Source organism: Mustela lutreola, chromosome 11 (assembly GCF_030435805.1).
Source record: "Mustela lutreola isolate mMusLut2 chromosome 11, mMusLut2.pri, whole genome shotgun sequence".
In the NCBI taxonomy this organism is placed as follows: Eukaryota; Metazoa; Chordata; class Mammalia; order Carnivora; family Mustelidae; genus Mustela; species Mustela lutreola.
This window is the reverse complement of record NC_081300.1, coordinates 70554782-70568879: the sequence shown is the minus strand read 5'-3', so window position 1 is coordinate 70568879 and position 14098 is coordinate 70554782. Positions and strand designations below refer to the sequence as shown.

Sequence of the window (14098 nt, the reverse complement as noted above, 5' to 3'; positions counted from 1 at the left end):
TAAAGTTTTAAAAATTTATATGACAGAGAACACAAGTGGGGGAGGGTAGAGGAAGAGGGAGAAGGAGGCTTCCCCACCTTACAGAGGCTTGGCACAGAACTGGTCAAGTCTCTGATGCGATGCTCCATCCCAGGACCCTGAGGTCAGGGGATCACTACCTACCTGAGCCAAAGTCAGACGCTTAACTGAGCCATCCAGGCGCCCCTGGGCTCACTCACATTCTTTTTTTTTTTTTTTTTTTTTTTTAAAGATTTTATTTATTTATTTGACAGAGAACACAATTAGGCAGAGAGGCAGGCAGAGAGAGAGAGAGAGAGAGAGAAGCAGGCTCTGCACTGAGCAGAGAGCCCGATGCGGGGCTCGATCCCAGGGTCCTGGGATCATGACCTGGGCCGAAGGCAGAGGCTTTAACCCGCTGAGCCACCCAGGCGCCCCCTCACTCACATTCTTATCCACAGTACTGAGAGCACCTGTGCACTCCACCGTGGGCTTCACTGTGTGCACACTTAAGGTGCCAGTGCTGCTTGGCATGATTTGTTCTCTGGTCAGTTGCCCTGGTTACACTATCATGAATCTTTGTAAAATTATATAACCTTTGCTCACCACACACATCCCTTACCCCCAAATTCTGAATTGTATGTCAGAGTGCATGAGTTTGTTCTTTTTTTTTTTAAAGACTTTTTTTTTTTTTTAAGATTTTATTTATTTATTTGACAGAGAGCTAGAGAGCACAAGTAGGCAGAGTGGCAGGCAGAGGGAGAGGGAGAAGAAGGCTCTCTGCTGAGCAGGGAGCCTGATGTGGGACTCGACCCCAGGATCCTGGGATCATGACCTGAGGTGAAGGCAGCCACTTAACCGACTGAGCTACCCAGGTGCCCTTGAGTTTGTTCTTGTAGCGTTACCATTCTTCTCTTCTTCTTCTTTTTTTTTTTTTTTTTTTAAGTAATCTCTACACCCAATGTGGGGCTTGAACTCACGACCCCGAGATCCAGAGCCACATGCTCTTCAGTCTGAGCCAGCCAGGCACACCCCCTCACCGCATTTTTCTCTTTGTAAGAGGCAGTACATACCAATACCAATACCAATACATACCAATTACTAGCAAATAACACAGACGCTGATGCATTCCTTTTTGGTAAACCTGAAAAGTGAGTTGACTCAACATGACAAATGTTACTTATGTGTCCTTTCCCCTATAGAAATCCAGATGGAGATGTGAGCCCCTGGTGCTATGTGGCAGAGCACGAGGACGGAGTCTACTGGAAGTACTGTGAGATTCCCGCTTGTCAGAGTAAGGCTCTAACGCGCCCGCTGAAGGTTTCAGGACACTAGCACTGAGGGTACAGAGTGGAAGCCCACTGCCAGAGAGCAGGTTGTTCAGGCAGGTGGATTTCATGAAGCAGGTGAAAGGTGAAGCCATCCTGGGCTGGGGATTTTCCCTTTCTCTTGTTGAGACTTTTCAGAAATAGAGGGCCTGGTTGCCTCAGGACCCCCATTCCCTTGATAGATAAGTTGTGTTTATTATATGCAATGTTTATTATATGCAAGACACAGAGGCAGAAGGATACCCTGACCCTCAGGGAACATGCAGTGTGCTAGGGACTCTTAGGAAGACACTTGAAAACAAGGTAGAATATATGGTAGTTTTGAAGTACAGAAGCCCAAACGAGAATGGCCCTGGAAGCTGGTACTAATGTACTGTTTGTCTGATCTTTTCTTCTTTCTTTTTTTGAGAGAGAGGGGTGGGAGGGGCAGCGGGAGAGAAACTTAAGCCGGCTCCCACCCGACGCAGGGCTCGATCTAACCACCCTGAGATCATGACCTGAGCCAAAATCAAGAATTGGACATTTAACCGACAGCCACCCTAGGTGCCCCGTAATATCTTTTTAAATATGCCAAGGGAGCAGGTTTTCTCAGTTACTAGAGCTGAGGAAAAGGACAGCTCCTTCATAATAATTCTACCTGGGTTGTTTTTTACCATACTATTTCCCCTTACTCCTTATCATGTCACCACACTTGATCCGTCACCACACTTCCTCACACCTCAGCCCTGGAGGCTATGTATATAGAGTGATATGGAGGTTTGTGGGGGACCTGGGACCTCTCACTCATGCCCACCACAGCAGTCTGAATTCTGCTGCCTCATGGGGAAGGGGTGCTGCAGGCCCTACCTCTCACCTTCCAAAAGTTACAAATTTCCAAATAAGACCATTGCCTGGCAGTGAGGCCCTGGCTTCACTCTCCTTCCAACCCAAGTATGCCTTGATTCAGTCCCAAAATTGAAAAGACAGTAAAGACCAGCAGAATGGGCTTTTGCTCAGTCTGCTTAATCAAATTTTTAAAATGAAAAACATCTCATTTGGCTCTAGTTATGTAAAGAAGAAAGGGGCAGGGGGAGAGGAAAGCAGATTTTCCTCGGTCCATTTGTTCTACACAAAGATAGTCTTTTAGTACTAGCCTGTGTCATTCTCTCAGGAATGGCGAGGAGGGGATTTCAATCTGGCCGCTTTTATTTGGAAAGATAATCCTCAACTTGCATTTATAAAATATAATTTGGACCAATGGTAGCGGACTCATGTGGTCACTGAAACTAAGTTCCAGAAGAGAGAATTACGGAAAAATGATACAACCCATGTAGTACCCCCTCACTCCTAATATTTGCAGGATGTACCTCACTCTTCCAAAAAAGGAAAATTAAATATCATTTCCTTTTTCTATGGCCCTTTAGTAGTCTTCTCGAAATGTCTAAAGTTGGCCTTGAAATGGTCTGGGCAGGGAAGCATACAGAGGTTGGGAACGAGAGCTGGGGAGTACCTGATTTAGGGGGGTGCTGGGGAGGGAACAGTAAGTATCTGGCTTTGGTTCTTTAGAAAACCCTTCCATTCACCCTGTGGGCATCGGGGCTCCCCATCTAGTTGAGCCTCAGACTTTGAGAGTCTGGCAGAACATTGTGCTCCTTGAGTGTCTGATTAATGTAGTTGAGAAAAACTCCTGTGCTGGTTGAAGGAAGAGGCATTGGTAGTTGCCTAGTGGACTCGACGGAGATACAACCAGCCTATTTTAGGCCAGTTTTGCCCTATTTCTGGATGTGGAGTCATAATTTTCATGAATAATACTAACCCTCTGTGCGAAGCCCACTATTCATGATTAGCATTGAACTTGTCATACAGGAAAAGGCCTGTGACATGATCAGATTCCTGGAAAGTTCATATCTGAATATAACAGACCCAGCAGGAGCCGGGGGAGTGGATGTTTAGGGACAAAACAGAATGTGGTTGAATGGCAGGCCATTGTGTGGCGACCGGAATCCCTGCCCGGCGGCATGTTTCGGACAGAGCTAAGACAAGCAGGGAGGCAGCGATGAAGTCTGATTCACACAGGGAAAAAGAGAAACTTGAACTGTGCTTTTGACCTGTGGAGCATAGATCAGAACATAACCATTATTTTTTTTTAATTAATTTTTTAAAAGATTTTATTTTTATTTTTTTCAGTGTTCCAAAATTCATTGTTTATGCACCACACCCAGTGCTCCATGCAATATGTGCCGTCCTTAATACCCCCCACCAGACTCACCGTACCCCCAACCCAGAACATAACTGTTAAAAAGAGAACAACTCTGAGGTAATTGGATATGCTCTTCAAACCACATGGGCCAGTATGTTTCTTAGAAACCCCAAGTTTCTTTTTTTTTTTCTTTTCTTTTTTTTAAGATTTTATTTATTTATTTGACAGACAGAGATTACAAGTAGGCAGAGAGGTAGGCAGAGAGAGAGAGAGAGAGGGAAGCAGGCTCCCTGTGGAGCAGAGAGCCCGATGCGGGGCTCGATCCCAGGACCCTGAGATCATGACCCGAGCCGAAGGCAGCGGCCCAACCCACTGAGCCACCCAGGTGCCCCTAGAAACCCCAAGTTTCTATTGTGGACAGAAGAAATACAGACCACTAAAAGCAAATTTCCTCAAAAAGTCCTCAAGGTTCCCATCCCTCCAGATCCCATCCTCTACAACTCAGTCCTGTTGGTTTGGCTACTGAGGCAGAAACCATTTGGCTTAGTATCTGTTCTTTGCATATCTCTTTCTTGTTAAATAATCATCCTCTCCATTCTAATTCCCATTTATTTCATTGCTTGCAAAGGATGTGATGGGCCTCAGCATGGTTTTGATTTGTTCTGTTGTACCTAGATTCTTTTTAAAAATTTGGGACAGTTTTGGGGTGCCTGGGTGGCTCAGTGGGTTAAGCCTCTGCCTTAAGCCCAGGTCATGATCCCAGGGTCCTGGGATCGAGCCCCATATTGGGCTCTCTGCCTGCCTCTTTGCCTACTTGTGATTTCTCTCTCTGTCAAATAAATAAAATAAAATCTTTAAAAAAAAAAAATTGGGGACAGTTTTGTAAAAGTTTAAGTAATCTAGTTGTGAGGTGGAGGGGAACCTGCAAGTGGCATTTAAAGGCAAATATTATTTCCTCCACATAGCCGACGTTGGCCTGAAAACCACGGGCATGAGAAATATACTTTATCATTGCTGAGAGCCATTCTTTGCTATAAAACATTCACCTGATTTCTACAAACTCAACTATACAAATTCATCTTTTTTTTTTTTTAAAGATTTTATTTATTTATTTGACAGAGATCACAAGTAGGCAGAGAGGCAGAGAGAGAGGAGGAAGCAGGCTCCCCGCTGAGCAGAGATCGTGATGCAGGGCTCGATCCCAGGACCCTGGCAGGCGAGAATTCTACCACTGAACCACCCATGCAGGACCCTGGGATTAAGACCTGAGCCAAACGCAGAGGCTTTAACCCACTGAGCCACTCAGGTGCCCCTAAAGATTTTGTTTTTTTAAAGATTCTTTTGTTTATTTGACAGAGAGAGATCACAAGTAGGCATAGGCAGGCGGTGGGTGGGTGGGGGGAGTAGGCCCCCTGCTGAGCAGGGATCCCGATGTGGGGCTCGATCCCAGGACCCTGAGATCATGACCTGAGCTGAAGGCATAGGCTTAACCCACTGAGCCACCCAGGCGCCCCCAAATACATCTTTGAAATAAGGAAATTGGAACACAGACTATTAGATTATATTAAGAAACCACTGTTAATTTTATTAGGTACAATAACGGCATGGTGGGGATATACAAATAATTGTTTAAGTCATTTGAAATTATAGATACATACTGAAATATTTGTGGTTGAAATTGATAATATGTCTGGAATTTATTTTAAAATGACCTCATCTCCCAAAGAGTGAATGGGTCAGATGAGTGAAATAGATGAAACTAGAATGGTTTTTTTAAAAAAAAGTAGATATTTTTTGATGCTGCATGACAATGGGCTCATTATTCCTTCCTGCTTTTTTGTATGTTTGAAAGTTTCCATTATAAAAAGTTAATTCTGTGATATCTTAAAATGGTATATTTTAAATATTTCAAAATAAATATATAAATACAACATTCGAAGTATCTGGGTTCAGATGTATAACACGATTAACCTAATTAACCTAAATTGAGATAATTTGCATATAGCTCACAGGTATCTGAGTTAGTTATTAAAGTTAGTGATAGGGACGCCTGAGTGGCTCAGTTGGTTGTACGACTGCCTTCGGCTCAGGTCATGATCCCGGAGTCCCGGGATCGAGTCCTGCATCGGGCTCCCAGCTGCATGGGGAGTCTGCTTCTCCCTCTGACCTTCTCCTCGCTCATGCTCTCTCTCACTGTCTCTCTCTCTCTCAAATAAATAAATAAAATCTTAAAATAAATAAGTAAAGTTAGTGATAAGGGACACCTGGGTGGTTCAGTCACTTAAGTGTCCAAATCTTGATTTCAGCTCAGGTCATGATCTCAGGGTTGTGAGATTGAGCTTTGAGCTGGGCATGGAGCCCACTTGAGATTCTCTCTTTCCCTCTCCCTCACCCTCTCCCTCTCTAAAAAAATAAATAAAAATAAAGTTAGTGGTTAAAATTTTAGTTATTAAACTTTATAAACTTCTAGTTATTTAAAGTTATTATTATTAAAGTTAAAGCTAGTTATAAAAGTTATTTAAAGTTAGTTATTAAAGTTGAGAATCACAAGGAGTTTATTACTCGCTGTGACAAGTGTCATTTTTTAAGCTCCAGTCATATGCCATACCTTGTACAGCACAGGGGAAACAAGGTGTGGTCTCTGGGGACCCCTTAGTCTAGAGCAAAAGACAGACAGACAGATAAGCATACACAAAATACTCTGTAATAAATGAGATGAGAAAAGGTTGGGAGCACTGAAGGAGGGTCACCTTCCCTGGCATGGTGGGAGGCAGGGGCTACTGGTTACTAAGGAGGGCTTCTGGAAGAGGTGGGATCTTGGCTACAGGGCTTCTCCAACTTTAAGTTTCCTCATGAAAATATAGTAGTAATACAGTCATGGGGATTTTATTAAAATGCAGATTCTGATTCAGTACGTCTAGGGCAGGCTAGAGACTCTGTAGTTCTAACCAGACCCTGGGATGTGGAGTTGTAGGATCACACTTGAAGCAGCCAGGTTCTAGATGTTAGGGTTGGGTAGAGTAGGGAGGGCATTGGGGTAGAAGGAATAAAGTGCATGCGCTCACACACTAGTAAATTCCCAGGCAAAATCAATGTTGCTGAGATAGAAATATAAGAAGGAAAGGCAACTCTTCCTCTTCCTCTTGGTCCCATATTGAAGTTGAGTTGGAAGAGGGGAGTCCTGTCATAGAATGGAGGTAAAACCGCTGCCCAGTCGCACCCAGCCCAACTCCAGCCACTGCCACCAGGGGAGGAGGGCCATGATCCAAAGGAACCAGAGCAGTTGAGAAAACTGTTTATTGGTGGTTTGAGCTTTGGAACTACAGATGATAGTTTAAGAGAACATTTTGAAAAGTGGGGTGCACTTTCAGATTGTGTGGAGATGAGAGACCCCCAAACAAAACATTCCAGGGGTTTTGGTTTTGTTATTTACTCTTGTGTTGAAGAGGTGGATACAGCAATATGTGCTTGACCACACAAGTTTGATGGGCATGTAGTGGAACCAAAGAGAGCTGTTTCTAGAAAGGATTCTGTAAAGCCTGGTACCCATCTAACAGTGAAGAAAATTTTTGTTGGTGATATTAAAGGAGATACAGAAGAATATAATTTGAGAGACTACTTTGAAAAGTATGGCAAGATTGAAACCACAGAAGTTATGGAAGACGGAGTGGAAAAAAGAGAAGATTTGCTTTTGTAAGTTTTGATCATGATACAGTTATTAAAATTGTTCAGAAATATCACACTATTAATGGGCATAGTTGTGAAGTGAAAAAGGCCCTTTCTAAAGAAGAAATGCAGTCTGCTGACTCACAAAGAGGTCGTGGAGGAAACTTTGGAGGTGGTGGAAACTTTGGTGGAAGAGGAGGTTGTGGTAGTGGAGGTGGTGGCAGCAGAGGGAGTTACGGAGGAGGTGATGGTGGCAACTATGGTGGTGGTCCTGGTTATAGGAGTAGAGGAGGCTATGGGGGTGGTGGACCAGGATACGAAAACCAAGGAGGTAGATATGGAGGTGGTGGTAGAGGATATGGTGGTTACAAAGAAGGAGGAAATTTTGGAGCTAACTATGGTGATGGGAACTATAATGACTGTGGAAATTATAGTGGACGACAGCAATCCAATTATGGACCCATGAAGGGGGGCAGTTTTGGTGGAAGAAGCTCAGGCAGTCCCTATGGTGGTGGTTGTGGATCTGGTGGTGGAAGTGGTGGATATGGCAGCAGAAGGTTCTAAAACTTTTTCAGAAGAAAAGGGCTGCATTTCTTAGCAGGAAAGAGAGCGAGGAGTTGTCAGGAAAGTTGCAGGTTATTTTGAGACAGTCCGAAATGCATTAGAGGAACAGTAAAAATCTGCCACAGAAGGAACAAGGATCCGTAGTCAGAAAAGTTACTGCAGCTTAAAGAGGAAAGCCTTTTTGCTCAGGACTGCCATAGCCACAGTTTACAACACAGTGCAGCTACTGGTTAATGCAATGTAGTGTCAGTCGGATGTACATTCCTGCGGTCTTTTATCTATTGTAGCTTTGTCTGTCTTTTTCTTTTCATTACGTCAGGTATATTGCCCTTAAATTGTGGTAGTGGTACAGAATAAAAAATTAAGGAATTTCAACTTAAAAAAAAAAAAAGGAAGGCAGGGCAAGAGATGAGGTCTGAGAAGAATGAGGTGGGGCCAGATAATGGACGACTGTCTTGTGAGTATGGAGCTTGGGCTTGACCTGGGAAGATGAGGTGGACGACAGCACCAACTAATGAGGCTGAAGAGTGTGGAGTGTCAGAAGATGTGTCTCCATCGCTCCTCAAGCTTCTGTGTTAGGGATTTGGGGTAAAGTGTCCCCCTCTTAATCCGTGAGAAGTTCTCCAGAGATTGCATCATTCGCACAGAGGAATCCTAAGGGGATGCCAGCCATGGCATCTCTGCAAAATGGGGCCTTTGGTGACTTCACTGGCTCAAGTTCCTTTTAATTAAATGACACCCTGGCCTTGTTAAAACAGATTTGTTGTTCCTTACAAATATGCTTCCAAGCGTGACCCCTAATAAGAGTTTTTAAAGCTATGTTCAGAGCTTGAGTAAAAAGCCAAGGGTGCTTTGGCAGGGGTGGTCAAGGCAGTCTCTGAATTACAGAAAATGTTTTGTCTCTGTTAGCAATTTTTGCATTTTAATGTCATCACTGATGTTTAGTGTGTTTCAGCTTTTATTTCAACTATTATTGAGTACCGACTGTGTATAAGACACTTCTATTCATTCACATTACCTCATTTAACCTTTAACCTTTCCAGCAGCTTCACTTCCAGTGAAGTGGGCGGTGTGTCCACTCCCCACCCCCCATTGTTTAGATGAGACAATGAGCCTAGAGTAGTGAGGTGACCTGATGAGGATTATACCCTGAGCCAAATCGGATTTGAATCTAGGGCTCCTCGTGGCAAGACCAGTGCCCTTTCCTTCCAGTTCTTGAGAACAGCTCCATTTCCTTTATTTCCTTGAAAACAGGGGCCCTGGGATGGATCCAGGCTACTATTGAGGTCATTCTTGAGAATTTTCTTGGTGGATTGTTTGGGAATTAGAGTTTGAAATTCTGAAAGTATGCTGAATTATGAAGAGTGCCTTTTTGACATTGTGGAAACCAAAGGATTAAGTCAGTGGCGACAGAGGGTCTGCAGTTCAAGCTCTTAGCTCTAAGTCATTTTCTTGTCTTCTTTGAGTTTGGGAAATCCCAAGCCCCAGGAGGACAGCAGGCTGCGATGGTATCCAGGAAGCATTCGCCTCACAGCAGAATCGCTCTGTAGGATGTTGGGCCGTCTCCGAGGGTGTTCCCTGCCCAGCTGTTCTCAGCTGGGAAGGGGCTCCCCAGCCTTGGACCCTTGGCATGAAACACTATATCAGCAGCCATGTCCAGGCCTGGGGTGGGGGTGGTTTCTCTCAAAACCGAATGTTCACTGCATGGTTTGAACTTCACCTCAAAAAGAGCACATCTGGGCACCTGGGTGGCTCAGCCGTTAAGTGTCTGTACGCCTTCAGCTCAGTATCCTGGGATTGAGCCCCGCATCCTGGCTCCCTGCTCAGCAGGGAGCCTGCTTCTTCCTCTCCAGCTTCCCCATGCTGCGTTCCTCTCGCACTCTCTCTGTCATAAATAAATAAAATCTTAAAAAAAAGACACATCTGGGAGCATCATTCACACTTCACAGCTAAAAGGAAACCTGAAACTTCAGGTGACAGCCAAAGCAATATTGAAATGAACAGTAATAATATAAATGATGCAGACTCATTTTTTGCACCTCCTCCCTCTGGCCATTATAGTTACTTTACGTTTTTGTTGCATCGAGCCCTTTTAGATTAGCATTAAATTAGCCTATGTCAGAATCCTGCTTCGTACTGTTCATATTGCTTCATGTGAGTAGTTGTGTTTTCCCAGCCAGACTAAGCCGTTCAAAGACAGGAGCAGGGGTAGCTCTGGAATTTCTGTGAAGGAGAGGCTTAAGGTGGAACGGGGGACTCCTCTGGAAGCTGGATTTGCCAAGCACATGCTCTCTTTTTACATGGGTGGTATGTTGATTTGTGGAGGGTGCTGATGGAATCTAGGGGGACTTCCCATCCCCCCAAGCCATATATTGTGACAGTCTCCCCCAACACCTAGCACAGGGCAGGCCATAACGGTGCTCATTAAATATTCCTGATAATGTGTTATCATGTCTCTTCCAGTAAGAAAGACAACACAAATTAGTGGAAAGAATGTAGATGTCAGAGTCACATGGCCTTAGGTTTGAATCTTAATCGTTTAGTGGCTTTCGGCAAAATGACTCTGCTCTGAGCCTTGGTCTTCTCATTTGTGCCTTCTAGGGTTCTTTTGAAGATCCAGTGCATAAAGTACACACAACCCATGTGGTGGGCATGGAAGTTCTAGCAGGTGCTATGGTGGCCTCTGCTTTCCCCAGGGAATGGACTGCTGTTGGCATGTTCCCGCCATACAATTCCTAAATAGGTTATTCCTAACCTGTGTGTTATTTCTGCCCATTCCTTCTTTATCTGACTAGCCACGGGGCTCAGTGGTGTGCCTCAGCTGTTGTAGGGGCCTCTCCCCTGGGGCCTGGTGTGGCGCTGCAGTCAGAGAACACAAGAGGCCCTGCGTTCGTTCTCACAGCGCAGTTTTATGGTCTCAGATCTGGCGGATACTCGATTGTTCTTGGTTTTTGGCAGTAGGTATTATATAATTTTCCATGAGGGAAAAAAAATGACTTTCTGAACCAAATGGCCATTTTCCTCAATGACAGATATATACTGTATTTCCAAAGTGTTCTGAAGCACGGTTGGGCAAGTCATACTACTAACTTAAAAATGGAAAATCATTCAGGTCAACCTGGTTGAGTTTACCGAACACCTTTACAGTAGCGCTTGCCTGGAGGAATATACATAAACATAAGAGAGAGTCCCTACCGTCAATCTTAAAATGTAATTAGGAATCGGAGTTATAAACATGGGAGGAAATTGGAGACCAGCCCACCAGGTATATAAATATGATTGAATTAGGAGGTGGAGAGCTGTGAGTTTCTGCAGATGAGAGAGCTCTCGGTGCAATTGTGGAGGTTGGAGTCATTATAGAGAGAGGTAGATGGGGCTGGATGGATCAGAGCATAGCAGGTCAGGTAACAGCCTGACAGGGACTTGGACGAAGGGCCTGGGGTTGTGTGCGTGGGCTGGGGACCACATTGCCAAGTAGAGGAGTGGACAAGGAGGGACCAGATGAGGCCTTGAAACCTCGAAAGCCAGAGTTGGCCAGAAAGTCCTAGTTTAGGAAGATGAGCCCAGGGCCCACTTACAGAATGGGTCCGAGGAAGGAAGTCCAGGAGGAAAGGATTGGTGCAGATTTCTAAATCCAGTGGATCAGGGTCTGAGCTGTGATGGCAGCAGTGAGATAAGACAGGAAGGGTTAAATCCGAGATACCTTTAGGAAGAAGACAGAACTTGATGACAAGTAGAATATATAGGGATGAAACAGCAAGAAGAGTCAAAGACAACTCTGCAGTTCCTTGCCTGGGATATTCGTGGTGTCCCCGAAAAACAAAAGTTCAAGTCAATAAACTGAGCTCTTTTTCCTAGAGACCTCGCTGTATCATTCCTCCGGAACTTGGACTGACCTTTTGTCGAGTAAGGTGTTTCAGTTCTCTGTTGCTGTATAACAAGCCGCCCCAAACCCTTGTGGCCTAAGGCAACAACGGCTTACCATTTCTCCTACTCCTGTGGGTTGGCTGAGGTTCAGCTCGATGGTTCTTCTGCTGCTCTCATCAGGGCTCAGTCAGGTGGCTGCATTCCCCTGGGGGCTCTGCTGGGGCTAGGACATCCAACACGGCTTCAGGCCTCTACTTGGGTAACTGCTCTTTCTAACAGTGTACTCAGGCCACTCACATAGTGGCTGGCTGGCTTCCAAGAGAGAGGAAGCAGAAGCTGCCGGTCCTCTGAAGGCATGAACTCAGAAGTCTACCACGTTCTGTTGATCAAAGCAAGTCACAAGGCCAGCCCAGATTCAAGGGCAAAGGAAATTGATGCCAACTCTTTTTTTTTTTTTTTAAAGATTTTATTTATTTATTTGACAGAGAGAGATCACAAGTAGGCAGAGAGGCAGGCAGAGAGAGAGAGAGGAGGAAGCAGACTCCCTGCTGAGCAGAGAGCCCGATGCGGGACTTGATCCCAGGACCCTGAGATCATGACCTGAGCCGAAGGCAGCGGCTTAACCCACTGAGCCACCCAGGCACCCTGATGCCAACTCTTAAAGTAGGTGGTGGCCCACATGTATGGGGAGGGGCAAGATTATTAGAGCCTCCTTTGGAGACTAACACATTAAATCACCAGAAATTAAATTTCAGAGAAGGAACTCCCACCAAAAGAAAACTACCACTGTGATACATCAGGGCCATATGGGGGTCAGGATCCTTAGGATCTCTTACTACCTTCCCCTAAAGGTAAAATTTCACAGGGGAAGAAAAGTCTGTGTTCACTTTTTTATATGGACGAGCTCATAGGGGATTCAGACATGAGTAGTGCTGCTCGTAGAATCAGTGCGACTGACAAAGGAAAGCTGATGTTTAGAAATAAAGTTAAAGAAGTATGGTGGGTCCATATTGGGATAGGACTTGGACCAAGATGGCAGCTGCCAATCCGGAATGGAAGTTGTAAGTGGCTAGGACGGAGGGCAATGTGCTTGTGGTCACAGCTCGTGGCTGAGAGAATATATGAGTCTACACTTAACCATTGATTCTCTGAAGGACATATTTGAAATGATTGGTCCTCTGGTAGGACACCAATGGCATCATCTCAGGTGAACTCCATTCTTGCTCCCATGGAGGGAAGAAATCAGCTACTGAGACACCAGCTTGAGGTTCCAGGGGCAAAAGATGGTCTCCACACAAGGTTAAATGACTTAAAACAAGCAGAGTCACTGCATTTCATTTCTTCATGTCTGAAGAAGCAGATTTTACTTATAAGACAAAGTAAAAGGAGGGATGCCTGGGTGGCTCAGTTGGTTGAGCCGCTGCCTTTGGCTCAGGTCATGATCCCAGGGTCCTGGGATCGAGTCCCGCATCGGGCTCCTTGCTCGGCAGGGAGCCTGCTTCTCTCGCTGCCTCTGCCTGCCTCTCTACCTGCTTGTGTGTACCCTCTCTCTCTGTCTCTGGCAAATAAATAAAATCTTAAAAAAAAAAAAAAAAAGACAAAGTAAAAGGAGTCCTACAGAGCCAGGGAAGTTTTCCAAAATGCAAGATAAGAACTTTGCTTCTAGTTTCTTAAACAGATATCCCAGATCTGGTCAGAGCACTGGAACAGAAAACATAGTAACAGTCAGGACTTCTTAAATAAATTGCCATCTGAAGATTTGTATTCAAATTGAGCTTTTGCCATAATGGGCATGCTTTCTATCTTTGTCAGGAGTTGTCTGATTGCCAGGAATGGAATTCACTCAAATTAACTTGAATGAAAAGAATTTATTGGAAGAGCATTAGGACTGTATTGCAGAACATCCCGTTCCTGTGTCCCAAGAACCTGGGAAGAAAGTACCTACTCTTGCCATCTCTCTCTGGGGCCACATGGTCTCCCACCTCTGCCTCTGTCTCAGGATGGCATCCATTCTTCTTCCTCTTTATGGAGCAGAAGAATAAGCTCACTTCTCAATTCAGGTGGCCCAAATATGGCTGGTTGCCTTAACCCCCACTTGACAAGACCCCTGTAAGTCTAGCACTCACAATTCATTAACTGAAGTCCCAGTTCAGCTTTCTGGGAGAGAGAATCTCATGGGCCTCACAGAAGTCAGTCAGAGGATGGAATCCTTTGGCCTGTTCCCAACCAGCAGTTGATGCTCTAAGAAGATGATGGCCCTTAGAAAAGGGTTGTTGGCCATGGGGGCTCCCATGGAGGTGTACACAGCACCTTCACAATGAACCACAGTTTAGTCCAAATGTAAAGGTGGCTAGTCAGCTGCCTGGATGCTTCCCAGCTGTTCCTTATGATGCAAAAGAACAGTAGTTTGCAGATTAATCTGAATAGAGGACCATCTCCCCTCAGCCACCTCTGAAACTTTTATCTCTGGCAAGACCTCTGAACATCTGAAGAGAAT

General features: G+C 44.9%; 1 protein-coding gene and 1 pseudogene across 3 annotated transcripts in view; both read left to right on the top strand.

The window, feature by feature from the left end:
- The window catches only part of KREMEN1 (kringle containing transmembrane protein 1), a 63682-nt gene that overhangs the window by 22961 nt on the left and 26623 nt on the right, over positions 1-14098 (top strand). For all 3 annotated transcript variants that reach the window (XM_059139375.1, XM_059139374.1, XM_059139373.1), the window contains exon 3: positions 1200-1291. In XM_059139375.1, the coding sequence (XP_058995358.1) occupies positions 1200-1291 (92 nt within the window). The remainder of the gene's footprint in view (positions 1-1199; positions 1292-14098) is intronic.
- Positions 6552-12943, top strand: LOC131811162 (heterogeneous nuclear ribonucleoprotein A3-like; annotated as a pseudogene).